Source organism: Ovis canadensis, chromosome 2 (genome assembly GCF_042477335.2).
Source record: "Ovis canadensis isolate MfBH-ARS-UI-01 breed Bighorn chromosome 2, ARS-UI_OviCan_v2, whole genome shotgun sequence".
NCBI classification, from domain to species: Eukaryota; Metazoa; Chordata; class Mammalia; order Artiodactyla; family Bovidae; genus Ovis; species Ovis canadensis.
In genome coordinates this window covers 50,161,473-50,188,586 of record NC_091246.1, presented here as the reverse complement: position 1 = coordinate 50,188,586, position 27,114 = coordinate 50,161,473, and the positions used below count along the sequence as shown (strand labels likewise).

The 27,114-nt window shown below is 43.3% G+C and overlaps 1 protein-coding gene across 4 annotated transcripts; it reads left to right on the top strand.

Moving 5' to 3' along the window:
• The first annotated feature begins 740 nt into the window (after window positions 1–740).
• On the top strand, window positions 741–25,565 carry ANP32B (acidic nuclear phosphoprotein 32 family member B). 4 transcript variants are annotated; one of them, XM_069574072.1, is made up of 8 exons: window positions 2,017–2,146; window positions 4,254–4,396; window positions 11,229–11,378; window positions 14,323–14,445; window positions 19,747–19,936; window positions 22,585–22,709; window positions 23,964–24,039; window positions 24,977–25,565. In XM_069574072.1, exons 2-8 carry the CDS (start codon window positions 4,373–4,375, stop codon window positions 25,042–25,044), a joined length of 756 nt encoding a protein of 251 aa, XP_069430173.1. In that variant the 5' UTR covers window positions 2,017–2,146; window positions 4,254–4,372; the 3' UTR covers window positions 25,045–25,565. The 4 variants fall into 4 exon arrangements, with proteins under 4 accessions (XP_069430171.1, XP_069430173.1, XP_069430170.1 ...); XM_069574071.1 differs by lacking the exon at window positions 2,017–2,146 and adding an exon at window positions 2,832–3,342; XM_069574070.1 differs by lacking the exons at window positions 2,017–2,146; window positions 4,254–4,396 and adding an exon at window positions 741–1,862.
• The last annotated feature ends 1,549 nt before the right edge of the window (window positions 25,566–27,114 follow it).

Here is a 27,114-nt window from a genome sequence, read left to right as displayed (position 1 = left end):
ACCTACCTAACAGTGCCCCCTCAAGAGATGGGAGGCCCAATTCTTTAGGAATAGGGGCGTTGAGGTCTTTCTGGCTACTTCCTGCTGAAATGGGACTGTGAGGGGTATTGGGCCTCCCCCTCTTGCTAGTCTCAAGCCTCAGAGTCCTTATAGCAGTGTCCATCTAAGGGTGTGTGATATTTTCCGTGGTCGGCTGTAGTTTTACATCTTTGTTGAACTGGCACTGCATGTTGTAGCTTGTTGACCTTAACTGGAGGTCTTGTGAGATCTGAGACTGGGCCACGTGAGCTTTCTGCTGAGTTTGTTTTTCACTGTCCCGGTTTCCAGCAGGATGGGCCTTCCCCTGCACTGGATTTTCTTCACGTTCCACCTCTACCACGGGAGCTTCGCTGAATTGTGCTCCTGCTGTGCCTGGCCTCTTCCGCGTGGAGGTTGTTTCAGCCAGGATATATCCCAGTCACAGCACCATAGATGTCTCGCGAGTGTATGTTCCCTGGTTCTTCATCTCATCACAACAAAGATTTGGAGCGACAGACATTAAAGCCCTCGGCGCGTCACAACTCTCGGGTCTTGGACAAACTGTGTTATAGCTTTTAGGCAAATCAGTGTTACAGCTCTATTTTATTTAGAATATAGCAGGAGAGTCCATCCTCGAAGCGTGAGGGCATGCCAACCGAAAGACTTGAAGAGAAGACAGTGGAGGAGCGTGTGGGGGAGGGAGAGAGAGAGAGAGAGAGAGAGAGAGAGAGAGAGAGACGGGGAGAGAGAGAGAGAAAGACCGCACGCACACGGGAGATAAAGAGAGAAGCCTATATTTAAATGTTAGAAAACCCAGGGAGATCCTCCAGGACTGGGGGACTCTCGGCTCCTCTGTGGTTTGGGCAAGCGGCCCGGGCTACCCGGTCCCGCCGGCTGGGAAGGTCGACTCCGCCCGGTGCCACGCGGTACAGCACCAGACCACAGCGCTCCAGCCGCCGACTGGGGTCTTCGCAGCACTTTCAGACCCATCCGCCCAAACAGACGCGGGGCTCCGGCTGCTGGCCGCACACGGTGCGGAGGCGCGGAAGGTGAACCCGAAAGCCCTTGTCCCACGGTCTCTACACCTTTCCCGCCTTCGCGGGTGTTGGGCTGGCCTGGTCGAGTCTTCGAGGAAGAACTTGGTCTTAGGGACTCCCAAAGCCGGGCAGTAATTTACTGCCCCCAACCCTCCCAGCAAACGTCCAAGCGAGGGGGTGGAGACCCGCCTCCGGACGCGTGGAGAAGGGACCCCCACGGTCTCAATTCGGCGGCAGGCGGGGAAGCCCCCAGGCGGGTCTTACATCAGCCACCCCACGTACGATCGGAGGGCGGGAGTAAGTCGCTCCAGTCCCCGGGGCTGCGCCTTTCTCCCTCTCCCACCCCCAGCCTCCGCCCCTCCCGCCGCGCCTCTTCCCCGCCCCGTCCTTGGTGCACAGCGGCTGCCGAGCCGAGCGGCGCCGCGCGGGGCCGAGTCGAGCCGAGCAGCCACCCGCGCCGCGTCGCCGGTTTAAGCGCAGTGCGGGGCCGCGGCCGGGGGCGGCGGTAGTGAGACCAGAGCTGCGCTCCAGCCCCCTTTTCCCTCCATGGTTTCTCTCCGCTCCCGCGAGTAACTTGGCTCCGGGGGCTCCGCTCGCCTGCCCGCACGCCGCCCGCCACCCAGGACCGCGCCGTCGGCCTGTGCCTCGAGCAGACCCCTTCCGACGGCCCTCGCTGCGCAGGCTGGGACGCCTCTCCCCCCTCCGCCCCCGCCGCGGAAAGTTAAGTTTGAAGAGGGGGGAAGAGAGAGAAACATGGACATGAAGAGGAGGATCCACCTGGAGCTGAGGAACCGGACCCCGGCAGCTGTAAGCAGACCCCCCTTCGGGCGCCCTCTTCCCCCGATGACTTGCATGTAATGGTGGCCACCTGCGGGGCCCGGACCGCGGGTCTGCCGGCCCCGGCGCGGGGAAGAGCGCAGCTCGCGGGCTCGGACGGGGAAGGCGGGCGGGCGATGAGGGGGGAGCCAGCGCGCGGGGATTAACTCTTTGGCGCCCGCGGGTGCCCGCGGCCGTCCGGGGAAGGCAGTGGGGTAGGGGAAAGCAAACTTTGAGCTCCTCGCCCGCCGGGGTCCTTTCCCTGAGGAGCGCGTGTGCGTGTGGCCGGCAGCGAGGGAGGGAGGAGGGGATTGTGTAACGCTGGGAGCCATGTTTGCAGCCTCCCGGGATGCGCGGCCGGGCGGAGGTCGGGCCTGCCGAGGAGCCGCGCGGCCAGCCGGAGCCGGGCCCGCTGCGGGCCAGGTTGGGCTCCGCGCGCCCCAGGCCGGCGGGGGACGGGGCTCGGGGTGGGGTGGGGAGGGAGGGTCTCCTCAGGCCAGGCCTCGCGGTTGGCGCCGGCCGGACTCGGGCAGGGGCCGAAGGGCAAGTAGGGGGCTCCTCGCCTCTACGGGGGACGGGAAGCCCCCTCGGGCGCCAGGGGGCTTGAGCGGGTGCGGCTGGGCGCGCGCGGAGCGGGGGAGGGGCGAGTCCGGGCGGCGTAGGTGGCGCAACCGCCGCCCCTCCCCGGGCTAAGTTTGAAAAAAGGACGCGGTTCCCGCCATTTTTCAAGCCTAAAAATAAAACTTTCTCCCCCATTTCTCTCGCTCCCTTTTCGCCCCCCGGCCTTCCGCGGTCCCAGCCTCCCAAGGCGGGCGTCGCTCGGCCGAGCCGGCCGTTGTGGCGTAGACGGCTTCTCCCTCCCCCCGCGCCGCGGCGGCGGAGTCCGGGGGCCCCTGCCCGGGAGGCTGGCCCCTCGGTGTGGGCGGGCGGCGGCTCCTCGCGTCAGCCCGGGCGCGCCACGAGCCGACACAGCGCCATGTTGGCTAGCACTCGTCTCCCTCCGCCGCGTGAGCCAACATGCTGGCTCGGCCTGCCAGGCCCCGCTCGTCTGTCCCGGCGGTGGCTGTGGGCCGCCGCTCGCCGGGCCGAGCTTGCGGCTTGTTTGGCGCCCGCCTCGCCAGGGCTCTGCTCGTTCTGGCGGGAGCTGCGCGCTCCGGCCGCCGCCGACTCATCTCTTGGGCGCACTGCCGTCCCCTCCCCCCTTCTTAAAAGGGCAACGCCAGGCGGCCGCCTCCGCCCGAGTCGGGCGTCTAGGGGGTAGTGACGGGTTTCGGCTGGGCTCGCGGGCCGGGAGGCCTCTGCCCCCGCACGTGCTACAGGCCGTCGACCGAGGCCAGCACTCGCCTGCCGCGGCGGGTGGGCCTTTTAAGAACCGTCTTTCTTCTCTTCCCCGGGCCCTCCTCGCGAACTAGGGCAGCTTCCTGCGGCCCTCGCCCGGGGGGGCCGCGCCTCTGCCAAACCCCCTTTTCGGGTGAGTGGCGTCCTCTGTTCCTAGGGCAGCCCGAGGGAAGTCCTTCCATCTCCGCTCGGGCTGACGATGGGCTCGCTTCGTGCAACCGGAGAGTTGTGGGTAACAAGTTGCCCACTTGTGGAAATTTGTCAACCCGACCTTCCCTTGTGCGCACGAGGTTTTGAATCCGAGGTCCCCACAAATGAAGTGTGGGGTTGTGGTACCTCGTGGCCTCCCCACTCGACCCTGGAGGACCTCCAGGGGTGAGCGTCTGGACTCGGTCCTCCGAGTTTTAAGGTTGAGGTTTGACCACGGTCGTCCCCTCCGTCCATCAGTCAGACATTTTGTTTCGGCCACGTGCTAGTATCCTGAACTGTTAAGCTTCTTCACACCGTAAAACTTGCAGAATTGTGATCTCATTTTGAGGCATTGTTAATTTAAGATGTTTGAATTATTACTGCGTAGTTCCAAGTCAGTAGAATATGGAGGTATTTGATTTAGCCAAATTTCCAAAAGAAAATACACAAGAATCTTCACAGTGCCTTAAAATGTGGGAAAAAAACAAACCCAACCATTTGAATTCTTCAAGTGTGCATAAAGCACTGTTAAAATACTCAGCTAAGAGCACCGTTGTTCCTTCTGGGAAACACAATTGGGCTGGTTGTATATGGATTTTTTTGAATTTGAAATAACTAATTACTGCTTTTGAAAATACATATACATGTGCATGTGTTAATTTCTCAAGAAATCAACTTAAGCCTTGCCCTTTTGCCAAAAACAGCCTAAAGTGGCGTGGCTATTTAACTTAAGGTTAATTTGTCAGTTCACATATCAGGTACTCAAGCCACAAGTGACTATTGGCTACCTTATTGGACTTCACTCTCCTACTGTAATCCACTGGTTTTATTAAATAAATATTTGTGTACCAACAGTATGGCAGGGCCTGGAAAAGCAGTGTGAACAAGGCAGAGAGCAGCCTCTTCCCTCCTGAAGCCTCAGAACCCGGTGGGGCCCGTTGCATTGTGCAAATTAGGGGCCTTGGGAGAGTGTCATGGGAGCCAACCAGGATTGTGGGGTAAGAATGGCTCCCCTAAGGACTTAAGGGAGACTGAGTAAGCCTTAGATTTTTTAAAACATCAATTTTAAAATGTTTTTTGCACAAAAGCATCACCCTTAAGGTAAGTGAGAAGTTACAAAATGATTCTAAATCAGCTAGTCACGTGGCTCCATGTCTTGTGGAGCCAGCTGTTAGAGTAGGCTTGACCTCTGGGATCCTGTAGACTCTTTTCATCTGGGAAAAGAGGAAGAATTCTGTCTCTTGTAAACCTATTGGTTTAGGACAAGAGGCTCTTAAATGCGCATCAGTATATTCCTTGGTTGACCTTGATGTCATCGAGTGAGATAAAAGACTGAGGAGGGTAAGTGGAGTTTTTTCTGCAGTGTTTTTGTTTGAAGATCAGATGAGCTTTTTTTTCCTATGAGTACGGCTTCTTTGTTTTAATTTTTTTATTTGGAAATTTGAAGATGACCCTGGTAACACTTTACTGTCTTGTGTTCTTTAACTAAAATACATAAGACAGACCAAGAGAATAGGTTCCATTTCACCTGTTACTAACAGGTGTGCTGTTTACCTAAGGGAGTGACTCATAAAGAAGTACATAATTGAGTTTTATCTGAGTCCAAAACACCTCTTTATATCAGAAGTTTGTTCTCATAGTGCAAAAATGGCTTAAAATGGCATTATAAAGTAATCTTCAAAAAGAATAGTGATCAGTATTTTAAAATACAGGCAAAGGGTAAGAATTATTTTATATAAAATATTGGTGTCGTCAGTTGTTTCATTGAGAGCAAATTGTATAGCACTAGAACATACCAGGTACACCACAGAAATTGATGGTACTGTCAGAAGTGGAAGGAGACACATGCAGTAATGAGATATTGATACAGTCTGTATCTAGATCTGGAATTTAGATATATTCCAGAATTGGAGGAAAAATGTCTTTATGTGAGGCTATCATTTTCTATTATGCCAGACATGCACCTCATTAACAATGAATCTAGGGACATCTGTCCTTGATCTTCCAGTCTGTTCAGAGTTAGAAAGTCATGCAGTTACCGTGGTTTACAGTCTGTGCGCCTGGTGGGAACACTGGTAGCCTGTATGTGAGGGAACTTCCCTGATGGTCCAGTGGTTAATACTCCATGCTTCCAATGCAGGGAGCATGGGTTTGAACCCTGGTCAGGGAACTAGATCCTGCATGCCGCATGGCAGTGGCCTTTTAAAGAAAAAAAAAAAATCTATAACATGGGAAAAACCTTTCGCCCAACTTTTGGCATTTATTGTGTCTGTCGAGATTTTAAACTCAAGGGCTTATTCAGATTTGCTGCATAGCAGCCAATTGGATTCTTTTTCTTGTATTATATAGAATATATATTTCTTGTATTCTTTAGTTTACAGCTTCATTGAATGAAAAATTAGATACAGATAAGCTTAAAAAAATAGATATAGGTTAAAAACCTTAAAAAAAAAAACAAAACAAAACAGGAATCTCACACACACGCATTCGACCAACAAGATATTCTGGTACAGTCCACAGGAAAAGTTTTTTCCAAACTTGGATCTTGCTATTAGTGAATATAATATCTTGTTAAAGTATAGTAAACATTTATCTTGCATTGTTAATGTCTGCACAGATCATAATTTAACCATCCTCATTAGGTGGTTAGAAAGTTTTTTGCTGTTTTAATTAGTATTGTAACAAACATTTTGTAATGTGAATCTCTGCCAAATTGCTTTTTAGAATGATGCTCTTTTTTACCTACCCAGTAGTAGGATGAGTGTTTCCTTCTTTCATATAGGCAGTTTTGCCACTCAAACATATTTCAGTACTACTAATGTTCTATTGTCATTTTGCAGACATTCTTTTTAAAATAGTAGCAGGGTGGAAGGTCTGAAGGTTGTTTAACTCAGAAGGATGGGAATTGTCCAGGGTGGCAAGAGTTACTTTCTATGTGTTTGGATTATTTCACTCACTAAATAATTGATAACTTAATGATCTTTAATTCTCCAGATTGTCTTTCCCCCTCTTAATAACTGTTGTAACTGATAATTGGGGAAGGTCACTCCAAGAGTAGCTAGGTAGCTTGTTCAGTAAAGAACCTGCCTGCAGTGCCGGAGAGGCGGGTTTGATCCCTTGGTCAGGAAGATCCCCTGGAGAAGGAATCGGCAACCCACTCCAGTATTCTTGCTTGGGAAGTCCCATGGACAGAGGAGCCTGGTGGGTTACAATCCATGGGCTCCCAAGAGTCAGACACAACTTATCGACTAAACCACCACCAGCCAGGGAAATAGGAAATGAGACTAAGTGGGGAGGATGAAAGGAAAATTCCTTGATCTCCTCTGTGGCTCCTAGCCCCAATCTCTGTAATTTGGCTACCATGTATTTCAAATTTTTCATGGGAAAACTAGAGTATTAGCTTTGCTGATAGCTATAGAAAACTTAACAAGTTTCATAGGAAATAGTGTGGATTTTTGTTTTTAATTCTTAAGTGTTTACCTTAAATTCGTGTTGGAGGAAAAAGAACTAATTTAGTTGGAAAATAAGGGATGAGGAAGAGTGAATTTGGCCCCCAAAGTTGTCATGTATCTTCAAGCAGAAGACCAAATAACTGTGCCTTAGATCAAATAGTGGTAAGTGGTACACACAGATGTACAAGTGCCTGCCAACATTCCCTCCTGGGAGGGTTTGGGACATGAGGAAAACTAGGGCTGTTTATCCTTGATTTGAACCTCCCATTTATTCTTGGTCTATATCAGGAGGCAGTGACGACATATGTCCCCCATCCTGTACACCCTCCCTTGAAAGGTATTCTCGATCCTGTCACACTCAGGAAGGACTTCAGGGAGAGGGAAGGCCTAATCTCATATGCTGCTGACATAATGCCTGAGAACAGACACCTTTTCCCCAAAGTCCTGTTTAGAACTTTAGGCTGGCTAGAAGGGTGCTTATGGCAGGCTTTCCAGGCCTGTCATCCTTGGGCACAGCCCTAAGTGAACCCTCCTTTGGTCTCTGCTTTCTGCAGTAATTTCCACTCTGCTGTGTGCTTTTTTGTGGCTCATCTTCTTGCTGTGACTCTGGACTTTGTTCTGGGGTTAACACATTTTTTTTTACTACATCCTTAGCCTTGCTGGAAAAGTTCAGAGACATGACTTAACTGCTGAGCCATACAGCCCTTCCCTGTAACTCACCCCAATAAATTGTTTCCTCCTACTCATGGAGAAAATTAAAGGTCTCAGGTATGTATTCCCTGACTTCTTTTCACTCCCCACTTGTAAACTTACCAGCTCCTTTTCTTAATCCTATCTCTTCTCCATCCTCAAGAGAGTGGAATGACATCTCATTTTTAATCCGTCTCTTTTATGATTTGTTGTAAACAACTGAGTTTGTTTACTGATTACCTTTTTATGACTTGTCTGCTTTTTTGTCAGTATTTCTTTTGGGGTATTTGTTTTTCTTCCTCAGGGTAAAACCAATATGCTCAAGAAAAAGGTAACTATGCATATACCTAGAATTTCCATATATCAAGAAAGGTAACAGAAAAATCTTGAGAGAGGTTGATTGTCATTTTAAGATAAAGAACTTGTAACTCAAAAGATTCTGATATTTGTTTTTTCACCTAGCAATAGATTGTGAGGAGATAATTCTTATTACAAAAGAAATTTCATATAAAAAGATAGCATGGCACTATTTATAATAGTGGAAGTTGGGAAACATGTTCAGTAGGGAGTATGGTAATTTATTTTACATCATACCTTTTAATTTCTTTAGCCATTAAAAAGTATAGTTGTTAATTAAGTAATATTGTTTGTTCCCTGTTACTGTATTTAAAATATACAAAGACTGAAAAAAAGCCCCACAATATTAAGTGACAAATAGCAACATGCTTTGCATGTGATTATGCCTATCATCAGAAAGTAGTTTCTATATCCAGGTTTCCTGTTTCATCATTTCCTCAGTCCTCTACAATCCTGACACAAGCTCCTATGCCAGTTTTTCTGTGTTTGACTGTTGTAAATACTCTTTCATATTGGAATATCCAGTTCAGTTGCTCAGTTGTGTCCGACTCTGCGATTCCATGAACCGCAGCACGCCAGGCCTCCCTGACCATCACCAGCTCCCAGAATATGATGGTAACTAAAATAGGCATGACCCTGCCATCGTGATGCTTGATGAAATTTAAAATCTAGCACTGACTCTTTTTAACCTTAATTTTTTTTAATAGATCAATAATCTCATTGTAAAAGCGTTAGATAAGATTATGGAAAAGTTCTCAGGACAGTCACTTTTACTCCCTGAGAAGAATATAAGAAAGTGAATGTGTGACAGGTTACATGAATGAAAACATTTTATGTATTCATCCCCCAGTGTCTCCTGGAGATGTCTCTCCTTGATGGACAAATTACCTAATTTTTTAAATCCTCCCCCTTGCCCCAGTAACTTTTTTTTTTTTTTTGCCCCAGTAACTTCTTATGCCTAATTTCATAAGCCTTTCTACGTGTTTGAAACTAATGCTTCACCTTTGGGTACTACCACTACTAATTCTTCTCAAGTTTCCTTTGCAGGATCCCCAGGATTCCATCCTTGGTTCTCTTCGTAGGAATTCCATCCTTCCACTACTCTCTGCTCTGATTACTTCCAAATACAGAACTTAAACCTTGAACTCCAAATTCTCTTGTCCAACTCCTTGGGGATACTTTGACCTGGACTTTTCATGAGAACCTTAAACTTGATATCCTTTGTAGTATTCATTACATACCTGCTCCCCTCTCCATGCCCAAAGCTGTTCCTTCTTATTTCCATCCAGTTGCATAGTTCCCATTTCTTTAAACCAGAACCTTAATTCCTCTCCATCTTCTTTCAGACCCAACAATTCAGTTTGCAGATTTGGACCACTTTAACATCTTTTTTCCCCCTACCAGTTTCTCTTTCTTGATTCCTATTCTGCTGTTTGCTTCAGCAGACTTGTTCTCTTTGACTCTAATTAAAGTGGAATTTTACCAGTTGAGAAAAACGTCCAAGAGGTGATTTCACCCATGAGCTGTGAGGCAAAATGGCCATCTAAATTGCTCCTTATTTGGCTTTTGGCATATTGGTGTCATTCTGTATAACATTTTTGGATTCTTTGTAAGATATAGTCATAGAAAACCCCCAAATCAAATGGAAACATTTAGTTATATTGCAATATAATGCTTAGGTTGGTGGGTAGTTATAGTTGGCTTTTTTTTTTTTTTAATGATTTGTTGGTTTTCCTTTTTTTTAATGCAAAAGAGATACATGTTTGTAGAAGATTTAGCACAGGCAGGAATAAAGTAAGTCACAAAGGTCCTTGTCATTCTCCTACACCTTTTCTCAGAGGTTATTTTCTCAGCTTTCACTGTGTCTAAAGCACTACTTTCTACAACAGTTCTACTTCACCTTGAGGAAACTGAGGCACAGATAGGTTAAGTGACTTGCCTAAGGTCACAGAGGTTGTAAATGGCAGGGCTAGAAATTGACCCTAAGCATCTGTCTCTGGTGCCCAGCTCTCCTCAGTTTACCTTAAAGTTTTCAGATAGGCTAATTTTTATCAGAAGAGGGGAAGACTGTCCATAAAGAGAAAAGTGGAAGGAAGGGAAGAAAGAAACAAAAAGATGTAATGGGCCTGTGTGCATCTTGAGAGCAAGGATTCTGAAGAGGAAGTAGAGTAATAACGAGTGAGAAGTTGTGGCGTTGTGGGTATCCCTGACTCTCTTAAATCTGTTTCCTTCTCTTTAATTGGGGGGAGGGGGGTATGGTGGTAAAAAGAATAATGAGTTAATTCTCCATAAATGTTAGCAATTACTAGAGTAGTATCTTTGAATTGTGTATGGGAGGATAAAGATACTAACTCCTATTTTCATTTTAGAGCTATCAGCATCTCATACATGTTTAATTGCTCATTAATGCCATTAAATGTGTTAGATTCACTGCAAGAATGCCTTTGGCAGTTAAAACTTATTTGCATCCGTGTAAATTTATCAAAACGTGTTTAAAACTGGGAAGTGTCAGAGTCAACCACAGAGCAAGAATGGCAATAGAGATTAGCATGGTAGATATTTACACAGTAGACTTTATTAAATAATCAGTATTCAGAATTTTCACATGTGATACTCTTGGATGGGTTTGAATTCTGAATTTCAGGACCTCTAAAGGAGGAGATTTTATGGCCTGAAAAAGGAATCTAATAGCTAACTGTTCTCTTCCCTAGAAATATCTTTTTTACATATAAAACAAAATGATCTTGGTTTTGAATTAAAGAGTTCTTGCATCTTGGTCTTTTCTTAGTGTCAAGATAATCTTAGTAAGGACTAATAAGACCAGAGGTAGAAGTGTTAGTCCAGAAACCTGTAGCCACAATCTCTTAGGGACCTTGCTGGGAGAGTGAAGTTTTCGTCCTCTTGTGTCAGTCTCCTGGGCCTTGTGGCCTAAAGGAGTTGATGGGTGGGATGGACCAAGAAGGGGGTGGGTGTTTTCTCCTGTACTTGTAGTTAAAGCGCCTCTTGGAACAGACTTGGGAAAAGGACTAAGGGGTGGGGGGGGGTATTGTTTCTTCACTTAACATCTTAAGAGCTGTAGTTTCTGTCTGGAAAGTAGAGTTAAAATCTTTATTTGTAACCATGGTGTGACATTTCACCCTTGATATCTATTAGATTATTGTTATTAAAGGCTTAATCATTTTTTTCATTTATTTATAACTGATCTGGGTCTAAGTAGAGGCTGCCCCTATATGTGAGTGATTTGTTGGGTATTTATGGTTGGAGGTTTTGCATTGTTCTTTGTTTTCCGTATGTTTTTTAAAGCTTTTCTTCCCTGCTTTGTCACCCACAGGTTCGAGAACTTGTCCTGGACAATTGCAAATCAAATGATGGGAAAATTGAGGGCTTAACAGCTGAATTTGTGAACTTAGAGTTCCTCAGTTTAATAAATGTAGGCTTGATTTCAGTTTCAAATCTTCCCAAACTACCTAAATTGAAAAAGGTAAGTGCTTTTTCTTTTAACAATAGAAGAGAACCATTCTGGGCAAGAGAAAAATAAACAATTCTATCTGTAAGGAAGCATTTAGTGTAGCAGAGACCACATGGCCTTTGTAACTAGGCAGATCTGGAACTCACCATTCCATCCAGCTCTATCATTTCCCTGATGGTGAATGTTCTAAGACTCAGTTTCCTCACCCGTAAACTGGTAATACCACCTGATGTTGCAGAATTGCTATGATGTTTGGAAATAATATATGTTGGATGCTCAATAAATAGTTATGATGAATAATTTAGTACTCAATTGTTATGGATTTGTTGCTATAATGTCACTACATTTTGTTTTTAGTATGCTCTGGTTTAGGAACCATGGGTTCCTCCTGCTTTTCATGTTTAATGTTGATTAAGGGAAGATTTAAGTAAAGACCTTTCAGATTTGTAGCCTATGATATTTCAAATCCATTATGTAATTCTTAATGACTAGGGAATTTAAAATGTGTTGTGACTGACTGAGAATCCATTTAAACAAAACTGCTATATTTCCCTTGCCTAGTTAACGGTCCATTGTTAGGGCTTTATTGGTCTAATTATAAACCAATCACTATCCTGTCTAACACTGTCGACCCACCCCCCTGCCCGCAAATAGCCACACACACCCATCCCTGCCACGCACCAAGAAAAAAAAATTCCCAAGAAAAATGTTTTTTTGTGTCTTTGCACGTTAACCTGTCACAAAGCCTCTGCCAGAACTGAAAGAAACTAAAGATCTTCTAGCCTTGTTTATAGGCACAGACCCAGCAGTAGACCCAGACAGGTACAGTAATTTCCCTAAAGCCACCCACAGAAGCGGTTTAGTACTAGAGCCAAAACTAGAACCATCTCTCTTTGCTAACCCACTACCTTTTCCATTACATATGAAAATGTGTGTGTGGTCTTGGCGGTGTTGCAGAATTCTCCACCGTTTACCTAATCTCTTTATTAGGGAGTTTAAGTTGAAGCTTCATCTAAGAAAGATACACATAGAAAACCGAAATGAAATTTAGGCAACAGATAGGTAGGCTGTTCCTATATGCTTGCTTGAATCTTGAGAGGGACTTGTTTTTTGGTTAAATACATGAATTAAAATCCAGAAGTGCTATGTGTTTTAAATGCTTAGGCAGTCCTCATGAGTTTCAGGGCAAGTCTGCTATTAAAAAGAATTCTGTTAAATTTGTAAATTTCTTTTCTTTTTTCTGATAGGTATCTGCTTTAGAGGTTCAAGTGTAATCCATTTTTGTTTATGTAGATTGTCATGACATTGGAAACTCTTAACTTGGCATTTTACCCTGTATCTCCATAAACTTGATACTAGCAGATCCCTACTAGGTGTTCTGTGTTCTCTTCTGCTTTTCTAGCACCCTGGTACATTGTCCTGAATTACTGTGGTCTCTGTACTGTCATACTTAATTCAGAAAGCCACAAGAAGTAGGTTCTGAAAGAAATGTCACGAGTTTCCTAAATTACACATTGATTTCATTTCAAAACAAATACACCACTAAATGTTTTGGCAGATTGCCTTGTTATCTCTCCTCCCTAAGATACTCATGTTGAAAGGTTGTGAATATTATATATGTCGATATTCCAACCACCCAAGAGAAATTTTAGGTATTTTACTGGACTGCCCATCAGAACGGGAAAAAAATGTATTGAAATGTTGTATTTTTCTCTTCTGAAATGCTTAAAAACACCTAAACAGACTTCTTGTCTTTAAAACTCTTCCTTTCAGTGAATATTTAAAATTTTAAGAGTTCTGCTCTGCATCATATACTTCATTTCATTGCATGCCAGACTAAATTACAGAAGTTTTCATTCTATTCTAGGTACCTAGCATAGGGAGGAGCACACTGAAGCTAGGCTCCCGGCTGCAAAGCATAGGCTCACCACTGTAACAGCTGTGTAATCTTGGGCATGTTGCATGGTCTGTTCTTAGTTCATTTTCCTCATCTGTAAATGGGGGTAATAATTCTACTTACCCATAGGGTGATTGTGAGATCAAATGAGTTCATGGATTTCTAGTTCTTCGAGCAATGCTGTAAGTACTTGGGTACTTAACACTTAAGTACTATGTAAGGATTAGATACAGTTACCATTGTTGTTGGCAGTTAAAGTAGAATTGAAACCAGCTGTCTGGCCTTAGTTCTCTCATCTGCGAAATAGAGTTTGAATTAGATGCTGTCAATGGTCTTTACTTTTCCAGGCTCCAGTTTCTTTCCCTGTAATATTCCATGGTGAAGGCTCATTCCTTTGTTGGCATACCACTTACCACTCAACTTGACCTGCAGCAAAGAAATTAGAATTCTTGTAAAGGCTAGTGACAGATCTGTAAGAAGTGTCCTCTGGGGAACTGGTTTCCACAGGCCTGAAGCTATTGCCCCATTCCCTTTCTTGAAGTCACGGAACTTCTTTAAAGGCTTGTACCATTCCTGTAGCCTTCAGGGCAGCATTCCGTGGTGGCTTCCAGATGTAGAACCCCATGGCAAGTCAGCACTGTATAGAAACAGATGAGGTTCCAAGTGGGCATCACGAGTTTTGATACAGAATAGCTGCTTAGAATGCATTTACCTTTCCTGGCACATATAGCGTATGGCAACTTCACAAAGAATTCTGATTTGTTTTGACCCACTTCTTAGGTTAGAAAATGTATTCATTGATGTTAGGGGCCAAACTGTTAAAATTGCCAGCTGATTGAGAGAATGCAACTCTCTCATCCTTACATGTCTCTCCTTCTCTGAAGTGTTCCTAGGATCTGTAATTTGGGTTTAATCAAACAAAATGAACATATGTGCCCTAATAAAAAAGAGGTCATTTGATTTTGGTAAGTGTTTGAGAACTGTCTTTGTTATTTCTAACACTTTAATGATACCTGTTTCTCTGTGTGTTTGTGTGCTGTGTGGGTTTTCTCTTAACAGCTTGAGCTCAGTGACAATAGAATCTGTGGAGGTCTGGATATGTTAGCAGAAAAACTTCCAAATCTTACACATCTAAACTTAAGTGGAAATAAACTGAAAGATATCAGCACCCTGGAACCTTTGGTAAGTAATTGAGAATTTGGAAACCAGGACTTATTGGTCATTTTCATTTTCATATTTCTTTGTGAGGGAAATAACTGGAAATAATAATTGAGAAGGTGGTGGTTTTTTAATAATACTTTTTATAGAAGGAGTCCAGAGTAAAAGATCAGAACCTTTAGTTACATGTGTTCCTGTGACTTCCTCCCTCCCTGTTAATTGTGGCTGCTATCTTCAAAGGGGAATTCTTTTCTTTTTTGATCTTTTTAAATGTCATATATTGACTATAGCCTTAAACATTTATCTTAAAAAATTTTCCCCAGACTGGCCAGGCTATTCTATACTTTTATAGAAAAGGCTGTCTATATTGGGTTGGGCATCTGATCTGCTGGAACAGGCCAAAGGCAGCTCCAGTGAGTTTTAGGTCTTCTGACTCACAATTTTGAGCTCCAGCTGGCTCTCTTTGCATGGGAACCCCCAAATTCTCCTCCTCTTACATGCTGGGATAAATTATGGAAAGTTACATTTAAGTGCCAGTTGGGTTATAGACTTTGTTGTGTGACCTTGGGCAAGTTGCTTCTTCTCTCTGGGCCTCAGTTTCCTCCCTTAGGAAGCAGGAAGGATAGTGATCCCTGCCTTACTTACCTCACTTAGGAGTTCTGAGAATAAGGTAATGTACTTACTTTGTGAAGCTGTGCTGATGGGGGTCTAGTTAAGTGAAAGTTATAGTGACCAGAAAAGAGCTTACGAAGCAACGCTGGGGGCTTGTTGCTCTCCTTTGCTCCAGGAATTTTGCCTCCCCCTTTTTCCCCATCATAGGTACACTCAGATACTTGGGCTCCTTCCTTTCTCACTAGTTCTGTTTTCTTCCCAGTTAATGGCGGGTGGGGGGATGGCCACACAGACTCTTTTCTTTTGATGCCACCTGGAAATTCCTATGATTTCAAGATTGTTAACTGACTTTTTCCCCTAAACACAACATTCTATTCACAGACATAGAATTCAATTTTAATGAGGCTGATGAAACTCAGACTTGTTTCATATCACCCAAAGAAGCCTGTGGCAGCTGTCTTTTTTTCTGTTTTACGTAAAGTCAGTATTTCCATTGGAGTTAACTTGTGGACATTAATTGGGAGAGGGGCTAGTCAGGAGATAGGAGCTGTCTTTAGGATCCAGCAGAGCAGAACTCAAGAGGAGAAGGCATCCTTCTGCTGTCTCTTATCTTTTCTGACATCACAATATAGTAAAATATTTGAACTTCTTATCATTTGCATAGAATATTGATATTTCAAGGGAGGATAAGAGTTAAATTATGACTTCCTTTAATGAAGATTTCCTGATGGAACTAATAGAGTTTTTTTCTCTCCTAATCAGTAATCGAGGCTGTATTCCAGTGTAAATTTAATCACTGTTTACCAAGACCCTTTGTTTTTATGTTTCGTTAAGTAGACCGCATTTAGCTCATTTCTCATAAATGTTGGGAGCTTGTTGCTCACCTTTACTCCATTTTTTGCCCCTTTTTTTCTATTAGGTACACTCAAGACACCTGGGCTTCTTCCTTTTTCACTGTTGTTTTCCTCCGAGTCAATTCCCATTTGTGTATAAGCAGACTTTTATTGCAGTTTTCCTTATTCAGAGATGTTAACATTTGCCCTTTGTATCCTCATGTAATGCAGAGCAGAGAGAATGTCATTTTGAAATGAGGAGACTGCGTTTAATTACACAGCATCTTCAGAATAAATGGTGAGCAGGAATTCAAGTCCAAGGCCATTCTTTCCACTGCCCTTGGAACCTGTTCTCTTTTTAACCTGTAAATTTACTCCATACCCCAAAAGATCTAAACTGGGATTTCCGGTGTTAAATTAAGCCCTGATGGTCTCCCTTCGGTCCCATGGGCTATACCAAACCTTTGTGTGTGTTTGATGACAGCCCTGTCAGTTCACAGTAACTGTAAGCATAGGAACCCCTTTTCCCTAGGACAGAGCACCAGGCCATACCTTGCCATGCTAGGTCACTGGCCATGGCCTAATTCTCATGGCAGCCTTAGTCTTCTTTGATGTTTCATCAGAAGCTTTTATCAGTGTCCTAGCATTCGGAGGCAGAGCAGAAGCAAACATTGTGTAGGAATCGTTTGCATGAGTATTCCTGACCTGATAAGTGATTTATATAGTAGGACCCTTCGGCAGTGAAAGTCTTAATCCCCTGAAACAGTGAAATATGAAAAATAATCATTATATAATATTTACCATTTTTGGAGGATCTACTGTGTGCCATACATGGTAGTGGATGCTTTATGTACGTTATCCATTAAGAATCTTCAACATTTCTACAAAACGGATAGAAATATCATGGCCCTTATTTTACACATGAGGAAGCTGAGGCTTAGGAGAGTCTGAATCCCTTGTCCAGAGTCACATACTTGGCCTGCCAGTGACAGAGCCATGGCACCGCACACCCAGGACTGTCTGGGGAAGGCAGAGCTCCTGCTATTCTCCTGAACTTGCTGTTCCAATTCCTGGGGGTGCTAGGTGGGTCTCCTGAAGTTATAACTTCAGGATAAACAAAACTGTAGGAGGAGGTGAAGGGGGGAAGTGTTGGGTCCATTTTAACTTCTGAAAGTGTTCTTCAGTGGGGAAAACACCATCTCATCCTCATCAACCACATGCATTTTGAACACCGTCTACGTTGAGCCCAGTTCTTACAGTCAATGCAATGATTGTAAATGCCTCTGCTTACTACAGGGACATTAATCGAGAGACAAAGAAGGCATCAATTCAAACTTCCTTGGACACCTTTTTTAAGAGACCTGGGCCATCCAAACCATCCCCCAAAGCCCTTCTAAATTCTAAGAAGGCAAGCAAAATTATTGTTAATAAAATGTTTACTGTTTATTATGGCTAGCCTATTAGTTTTAGGCCAAATTTCTGAAGTGGTAGAGTTGTGATTTTTTTTTTAAAGCAGTATTTACATATTACATTGGGATCCTGAGTAACCTGTGTGTAGTGTATTTGGGGTCTTAAAGCACAATTTTAGAGCTTTAAAGTTCTAGAGTACTCCAGTTATTTGGGGTTTTGTTGTTTATTTGGTTTCACTTCATTTCTAGCATACTGTTCGACACGTCCAGGTTATTCATAATGGTTCTGTTCTGAAGAAGTAGCAAAAAGTGTTATAGATTCAGAATTTCAGAAACTGGAAAACCTTGGAGGCCCTGTGTGCTAGGCTAGTCAAAGGAGTTAGAAAACGGGCTTGGAACACTGTTGAGCATGATCAGGAGTTGTATGTATTTTTGCACGTCCATTCCTAGGAAATAATGTTGACCAGTAAATGGCTTGTTCCTTTGAGCGAAGAATTTTATACTGAGCCTCTGTGGGAAAGCTACCAGATTTACTCATGGTTCTATCTTACGGGGTATAGTGGCAACATATTTGTGAAGAGAAAAGTTTCCCCAGTTACCTGGTGTGCTATTTCAGCATTTTTTTCCTCTTTGGCAAGAAGTCATACCTGGACTTCTGGGGCTCGGGCTGTCCAGTAGGGAGCCTATTCTGAAAGCTACATGTTTCTAAAAGTCATTCTCCCTACGATTAGGACTGGGGACAACTTTCTTAAGACTTCAGGTACTAACTTAATAAGCACATTATTGGATCCACAAACTCTTAGATAACTGCACATTGGTGTTTTGAGGAATACATTTTCCTGTTGCTATAACCCTGTTCTGTGTTCCCTGCCTGGCTCTATGTTCCCAAGGGCTGTTCAGTGAGAATAAAGCCAGTGTGGGAACCTTTTTGATAAGGAATATGAAGGTTTGTGAGTGCAGGGGTCAGCAACCCTTGCCACTACAGGACCAGGTGGTAGGTCTTCTAGGCTTTGTAGGCCGTATAGTGTCACAACTTCTCCACTTTGCCATTTTAAACGTAAGAAGCCGTATGTAATACATAAACAAGTGAGCGTGCTGTGTTCCAGTAAGACTTAGTTTACAAACGCAAGAGGCAGGCCAGAGTGGGCCAGCCAACTGTCATTTGCCAAGGTCGGCTTTAGAGCAAAGATTTTTAAGTCATTTTGTAACTCCCAGCAATTACACAGATACTTCAAGTCCTGAAGACAGAGTTTTGTTTGATTTCTGCGTCTTCCCAGGTGCTTGTGAACATTGAAGTAGATTTCCCAATAAAGCATCAGTCTTTCAATAACATTTATTTTTTGTAATTTACTTCATAAAGAGATCCTCTTAGTAATATTTAGAGAATGCCAACCTTTTTGTATTGACTCGGAGCCATTAAAAAATTAAGTTTATGAATCCATATATCTGTGTTCCCCACCCCCACTCCCTGTTTTAAAAGGCACCAAGCCATATAGTTGTCCCCATTTTGTGTTTACTGTATCAATTTGCTCCTTTGTTTCCTCCCTGTGAGGGTCTGTTGTCACTTTCTGTTGCTATCTGCTTACTTGCCTGTGATACTACCTCTGCCCTCCCGATCTCTTAATTCACCCTTAATCAAAACTTAATAGACCTGGTATTGAAATACTATATACTGAGGTAATAACAAATGATCTGAGTAGAATACACAGATATTTTCCTATCGGTCTGGCTGCTCAGAAAACTTCCTGGGCCAAGTTTTTAGATCTTAACCATTTTAGATAACGAAACAGGTTTCAAACAAATGAAGTATTGCAACAAAACTTTAAGGTATGGTAAAATCAGAAGAATTTTGTATCAGGAAGGTCTGGTAATAGTATCAGTCTTTGCCCCCAAAACTGAAAAAAAAGACAAGAGTATAAAGTTTCTCTACTTTCCAAGTTTCAACTCTGAGTTCCCCTTGTTTTCCCCCAGCTTGCATTAACTCCTGTCTTCCCAGAAAATACTTAACATCCCCACACCTTGTGCTTTACTTTGTTCCGTTCTCGAGTGTTTTGCATCTGTGTCCCCAAGTAGAAATGTCAGGGACCTTGATGCTGACTGAATTGGTATGACTGAGAAAAATGTTTCCCCGATTATCCTACCACCCCAAAAGTACTGATGACTTGATAACCCAGCATGGTCTTATTGGTCATTTGATTGCTCAAGTCTCTGACTTGCCTCATACCGTATTAATTCATAGTGCCAGAAGGAAACAGCTCTCTGAGAGGATAGAGGTAGAAGGGAAGACTAGTTAAAAATCTAGTGACCAGTCATAAAGGTTGCGATGGACTTGAGATGTTTTCCTATGTACAAGGCTGAATAGGTAGTAGCTTATTGAATTCAGAGCCTAGAATTTTACCTCTTTAGGAGATGGTTTTTGTTGCTTATGTTCCTTTGGTTTAGGAGGTATGTTTCTTGATCCTTTTCTTCAGAAAAAGTTGGACTGTCTAAAGAGCCTGGATCTGTTTAACTGTGAGGTTACTAACCTGAATGACTACCGAGAGAGTGTCTTCAAGCTCCTGCCCCAGCTGACCTATCTGGATGGCTATGACCGAGAGGATCGTGAAGCCCCAGATTCAGATGCCGAGGTGGATGGTGTGGATGAAGAAGAGGATGATGAAGGTGAGTCAGGGCACTGAACGCTCTTGCTATCAAGAAAAATAATCCATGCACGTAGGCCTTCTGTTAAATTTGGGGTTCTTGGGACGTTGAATCTGCCTGCAATGCAGGAGATCCAGGTTCAATCCCTGGGGCGGGAAGATCCACTGGAGAAGGAAATGGCAACCCACTCCAGTATTCTTGCCTGGAGTTTCCCATGGACAGAGGAGCCTGGCAGGCTACAGTCCATGGTATTGCAAGAGTCGGACATGACTTAGTGACTAAACTACCAGGACTTTGAAGTCTTCAAATGATTCAAAGTAGACAATGGTTTGTTAGCTAATTAGTTTTGAATTTGGAGCCTAGAGATCATAAACTGTGCTCCAGCCCATTGAAGTGGTTTATGGTTTCCTAGAAGGACCATTGCCTCAAGCCTCTGGCCTTTCTCCTAGCAGCTCCCCTTTCTTGACTACTGCCTATTTACCCTTGCCATCTCACCTTTGTCAGCACTTCCGGGAAGCATTTTGTGACGCTGGAGTCTCTGTGTATGCCCGGGCATTCCCTCGCTTACCTTTCTCATACACTTGTTGCTCTGCTATTCTTGTCTGTTCTGACTTTGCTATGATTATCTTCTTATCTGTTTATTCACAGGCCCTTGCACTTAGTGGGTACTTCATACATGATTTTTATATTCAAATATAAATATCTTTCCTACTTTTGATATATAGCTAGAGTTTTAAAAGGTAATGATTTGAAAGCACTGTATGTTGAATTCCATTTTCTCTTTGATAAAGGAGATAATCTCTGGCTATAAAATGGAATTAGAATGTACTTTTTACTTTTGACATTTGATCAAGGTTTTTCATCCTGTTACCTTTAAGAATCTTAATATATTTTGTACCCAAACTAATCCTCCTGCTTAGCTTGTGCTTTCCTTACACAGTGACTTATTTAGTAACAGTCACTCTTAGGATAAAGGTTTTTCACCTGAGAGGCTTAGAGGAAGCAGAGCTATTAGTTATCACATCAGTCAGCATGAAGAAAATTTACTTTCCTAGAATTCCTCATGTTGCTGGAATTCTCAGTATTGCTATATTTGAAGTATTATTTTTGATATCTCTTTAAAGATAGAAGTTTATAAGGCAGAAATAATCAAGAAAAATGAAGAACACCATCAGGAACCTTGGTTACAATCAGTGGCATAGTACTCAGGAAACATTTTACAGTTTTGTTTTGCAGCAGACTTGAGACAAGGCAAAAAGACATGGGATGTTAGATGGTAAAGTGAATAGGACACTGAATAGGATGCTTCAGCTTGTTCCAAATGTTCATTTCACTTAGTGCCTTCACTGCTGGTTCTCTGTTTCTCTTACACATCAATCTGGTTATCACCCTAAATGGGTAGAGCAGCCACTTGTATGCAGAAACCTGAAGGGTGAAAGGCAATTCTTAAGAGCAGGATCAGTCAGGTGAGTATTTGAGAGTTTCCTGCATGCCAGGCTGTAGGAAATAGTTTTAAGAAAAAACAAACATGTTTCCTGTCCCCTTGGAGCTTACTGTCTATGCTGTTGCTGCTGCTAAGTCGCTTCAGTCGTGTCCGACTCTGTGCGACCCCATAGACGGGAGCCCACCAGGCTCCCCCGTCCCTGGGATTCTCCAGGCAAGAACACTGTGGAGTGGGTTGCCATTTCCTTCTCCAATGCATGAAAGTGAAGTCGCTTAGTTGTGTCCCGACTCTGCGACCCCATGGACTGCAGCCTACCAGGCTCCTCTGTCCATGGGATTTTCCAGGCAAGAGTACTGGAGTGGGGTGCCATTGCCTTCTCCAGAAATGTTAAGCAATCATAATAAATAATCATAAGTGAGCAAAGTTTGTGGTAATGGAGAAGGACCCAGGTACTTGTATGAGAGCATATGAGCTGAGATTGCGGATCTGGCCTGAGGAAGTGATGTTTAACTGAGACTTGAAGGCTGAGCCAGTGTTAGTCATACAGGAAGGAAAGGGAAGAGGCAGGAGAAAGCACAGTGAGCTCCAGGACCTGGAGAGGTAAGAACTGCTTGACTAGGGGCCTGCACCAAATGCAGTAAAGATACAGGACACGGGTGCCTGGCCACCACCACATCCCCATCGTGGAGTTGTTACGGGTGTTCTCCAGGTTCCTGATTTGCACAGCTGGTTTGTGGTGGAATGGGTTAATGCCAGAGAAGGAGGTTGGTGGGGGTTTTTTTGGTTGTTTGGGGTTTTTGTGACTTTGTTCTATGGAGAATTCGAGACATAGAAAAAGGTAGAAATAACAGTAAAACTATTATGTTCCCATTACTGAGTTTCAGCTGTGATTGCTTCATGCTTGATCTTATTTTATACACATGCACTCCTACCCACTTCTCCCCTTCCTTATTTTGAAGCAAATTCTAGACACTGTATCATTTCATCAGTAAGTATTATAATGTACATAGGACTCCTGGCCTCTGGATTTTTATGGATCTCAGGTCAGAAGAACTGAGCCTCAGCAGCTTTTGAGGAAGGAGGTGACTGTGGTTCATGGTTTTTGCTGGTACTGGTGTGGCCCAGCATTTGTCCATGGGCCAACCCACAGCTCTCTGCCACCTGAGTAGGTATACCTTGTGAGACACACGGGGTGTTTGATATGTTCCTTTTGGACTGTTTTCAGAAGGAGAAGATGAGGATAAGGAGGAGGATGAAGATGGTGAGGAAGAAGAGTTTGATGATGAAGAGGATGATGATGAAGACGAAGATGTAGAAGGGGAGGAGGATGAAGACGAAGTCAGTGGGGAGGTCAGTGCACCTCTTGGCTGCCCTGCTTCCCTCTCGTAATTAAAATGTGGGTTGTTCAAAAAAGAAAAGTCTTCTGAAGAAATTAGTATACTTGTAAATAGACTAATAGTGGTCTGACTAATTTAGCTTTTGTCCCCCTTTTAGTAAATATTAATACTAAATGGAATACTTACCGAGTGCCAAACCAGACAGTGCTTGGCTCTGCAGAGTAAGTTTTGACCCTTTAACTTTGGGAGGCAGTAACAAGTTGAGTATTCATTCATTAGGGTGAGAAAGCTGGGAACATTGAGAACTGATGAGGTGTCCTTCCTTTTGTTGTATTGAAATGAAAGGTATCTTTACCAAGCCTAAACTTCTTGTATATCCAGCTTAATGAAATAAATACATTATGTACCTTCTGTGATAAACAGTTAAGGATGCAAAGTTGAATAAAAATGTGGTCATACTCTGAAGGAGCAGGGAAAGGGGTCTAATTTATGGGATACGTAGTAATAACAGAATCTCTGAGGAGCTGAAGAAGAAGCCATAGCTATCCTTCTAACCATCGCAGGATAGGAGAAAGGAGTGACTTTGATCCTAATGGGGATTTGTAAAAACAGGCCAAGAAAATTAGATGTCGTTAAAAAAAAAATGTTCTTTTATAGTACCGATATAAGACTGAGCATTTGTATAGTCTTGCAGGTGGCTAATGAAATTAAGTTTCTGAAAGAAGCATTTTATTTTAAAAAGGTGGGGGGGATATAGAAATATTTGTCCAGGGACTCCTGGTGGTCCAGTGGTTAAGAATCCACCTGCCAATGCAGAGAACATGGGTTCAGTTCCTGGTCTGGGAAGATCCCACATGCCTGGGAGCAACTAAGCCTCTGCGCCATAACTACTGAAGCCCACAAGCTCTGGAGCTCATGCCCCACAAGAGAAGCCACTCAGTGAGAAACCCGGTGTGCTGCAACTGGAGAAGAAAAGGAAGCTCTATCCAAACCTGCTTTGAAGTTGAAGGTTTTAAAATTAATTCTAGAGTTATCCATTGTAAGTTGTATACTAATGAAAAACGTCTGGCAAATAAAATGCTTTTGAAAAGCAGTTTAAGAAATTTTTTAAAGAAAAACAGCAGCTCTCAGTATCTTAAATAGATAAAAGTAACATTACCGTTTTCTCCTTGAATGAACTGTTAAGTTTATTGACAGTTCTTATTTTTCTTTGTACTTCTCAGCTGGGCAGAATTAATCTAATGGCATGCTGTTTACCATTCTTTAGGAAGAAGAATTTGGACATGATGGAGAAGTTGATGAAGATGATGAAGATGAGGATGAGGACGAAGATGAAGATGAAGGTGGGTTAAGGCATGCTCTTTGGTCCCCCTCAGTTAAAGGTCAAGGGAAGTGTTCATTAATACAGAATTTGAAATCATGGAGAAGAAAATAAAATACCTTTGGCCCTGGTGGTCTTCAGAGGCACGGATAAAAGGCCTGTTTGTGTGTGTGTGGCTCATCCCCTGCTCTACAGCAGTTAGTAATGCCTGTGAGGGAAGGAGGCCCTGGCCTCACTCCCTGCATGTTGTATTTTTAGACCCCATCATTTGTGTTACTGTTAGGCATGAGATTCCTATGTTGAGAATTTATTCATAAAAGAAAAAAAATTTTTAATTGAAATGTAATCTTTGTAGGATAGATAAATAGCATCGTTCCAGTTTTCCTTTCCTCACCACAATTAAAACCAAAGAAACCCTTGTTTATTAAAAAGTAGATTTTAACACTTGTGTAAGTTTCAGAGCGCTGGATTGTTTGCTGCACTTGAGTTTATACTTTCCAGCAGCATCTTTGCTCTGTGTTCATCTCAGAACTAAATTTACTTTGGATACAGCAGTGATCCGGGCCTGGTTTCTGCCTTCAGGGAGGTTTTAAAAACACAGTTTAGTGCAGATTTAGTTAACTTCATAAAAATAATCATATGAGTTTACTAGTTAAAAAGAACAATATGAAAGTCTCTGTGTCTCAAATACCTAAAGTCTAAGAAATCTCTTAAGTTAATATGAACTACAGTTTGAAGCTTGCCATATTCTAGGCTAAGTACTTTGCACTGGTTCACTTAATCCTCAGAATAACCCTATGGAGTCAATGCCATTGTCCCCATTTTACTAGTGAGAAAATAGGCTTAAGGAGCTCATCTCCTAACCATTAAATTCATTGTTGTTGCTTCCATTTGCAACAATTAGGCAAACTATATATGCCTTTCCAATTGTCTCAAACTGAATTTTTGTTCTCGTACAGAAGAGGAAGAAAGCGGGAAAGGTGAAAAGAGGAAGAGAGAAACAGATGATGAAGGAGAAGATGATTAATAAGACCCCAATAACCTGCAAAAAAAAGAACTGTTCAGTATTGGTTGGACTGCTGACATGGATTTGGTAGCTTTTTTTTTTTTTTTTTTTTTTAAGAAAAATAAAAGGGTAGCTGTGATACAAACCCCAGGACACCCACCCACCCAAAGAGCCAAAGAATAGTTCCTGTGACATTCCACCTTCCTCCATTTAGTCCCTCTTGGAAATCCACCACCAAGCTTGGGGACTTCACCCCAACAAAATTGTAAGCGTTGTTAGGTTTTTGTGTAAGACTTGCTGTAGCGTGTGTAGCAGTGATTGGTGAGGCAACTGTCCGTGGCTACCAGTTACACCAAGATTGTAACAGCATTTTTACTTTCTGTACAACAAAGAAGCTTTGTAAATAAAATCTTAACATTTTGGGTCTGTTTTTTCATGCTTTTCTTTTCAAAGACATTTTTTTTACATTAGGACATTGTGACAACTGGCAAAAAAATATTTTTAAGAATTTAAGTGAAATAAACACATTCCTCTTTGATAAAGCCTAGTTGTATCTTACATTTGTAAATTAAGACTTTGTAAGCCTATGTTTAAACACACTACAGAACTGGTTTCTTTGGTGTTTTTTTTAATTGGTGGTTGTTGAGAAATATACAAGTGTGTAGGATCTGTGAGCGTTTAAACCTAATCCTCATTCTTGATGACTCTGGGAGTGAATGAGGTAGACCTCTGCAAATGATGTTTGAACTTCAGTGCTGTGGAACCCCCAAAAGGCAGTGAAAAATCACGTTAGGTTCAGGTAATAGATGAGTTAAGGAAAGGAGGGCCGTATAACGGAGGAGAGTCCCAGGCGATCTGAGTTGTAGCTCTGGCTCTGCTGCTGGTTTCCTGTGTGACCTTACGTTGCCCTCTGGATTACCTCCCAGTCTATAAAAGCGAGGGGGTGTGCCCAAGTGGCTTCTGAAAGTCTTTTGCAGCACTGATGGTCTCTGACCCTCACTGACAGGAAGGTCTGAAGGAAAAAATGAGCTTTGTGCTAAGGCTGAAACACGGAGGGGTTGACTGACAGGTGAACAGAGTACGGTTTGTTATCAAGACAGGCGTGCTAAGGAGGAATGACATGTGAAAAGCTTGGCTGGGAGTGGGTAGGCACTGCCTGAGGTCAGCTCAGCTTTTTTTTTTTCCTTTGCAGAAAGATGATAATTTGCTCTCTTACAGATCTTAAAAGGATTTGGAGGAGGAGTAAAATACTCTGCAGTCTGTGTGCACTGGTTCAATACACGAGTGACTGTGTTGTCAGTAATTTTTGTAGTGCAAGATCTGAGGATTGTTTTGGTAACTCTTAGCTGTAAGCTCCTAGATGAGTGGAGCTTACATGTAAAAGCAATGTTAAAGATTGGAACCTAATCTGAATTTAGTTCTAGCAGAAGTTACATAGTGTCAGTGGAGCCCCCTGATACTGGGAAAGATTGAGGGCAGGAGGAGAAGGGGGCGACAGAGGACGAGATGGTTGAATGGCATCACTGACTCAATGGACATGAGTTTGAGCAAGCTCCCAGGGATGGTGAAGAACAGGGAAGCCTGGCGTGCTGTAGTCCATGGGATCACAAAGAGCTGGACATGACTGAGCGACTGAGCAACAACTAGGCTTTAGAGTGGAAGTTGCTTTTTACAAAGGAATATCAGGAAAATTAATTTCTGGTTTGACATTTTCCCCAAACACAAGGTCTTAATCCGTGCCCTATGGCACACCTTCAGTACATTTGAAGTGATGTGTACCACCTAAGCGTCCTTAGGTTTTGCATATATTGTCAAATAACAAACAGTAACTTCGGATGACTTTGTTTTCCTGCTTTTTCAAGTTTATGGAACTTTTTGATATCCTTCAAGCTCCTGGGATATGCCAGGTTCTCCTTGGCTGGGCAAGAGGGAGGGGATTGGGATAGAGACAAGCCAGCCCTTGGATGCTCACCAGAAATGTAAGGAAGAGAAGACACGTGGGAGTGATGCTTACCAAGACTTAGAACAAGTGGTCCAGTAAGAGGGTCAGTCAGAGATAGGAAGGGTAGCTTTCAATTGGGAGGATCAGGG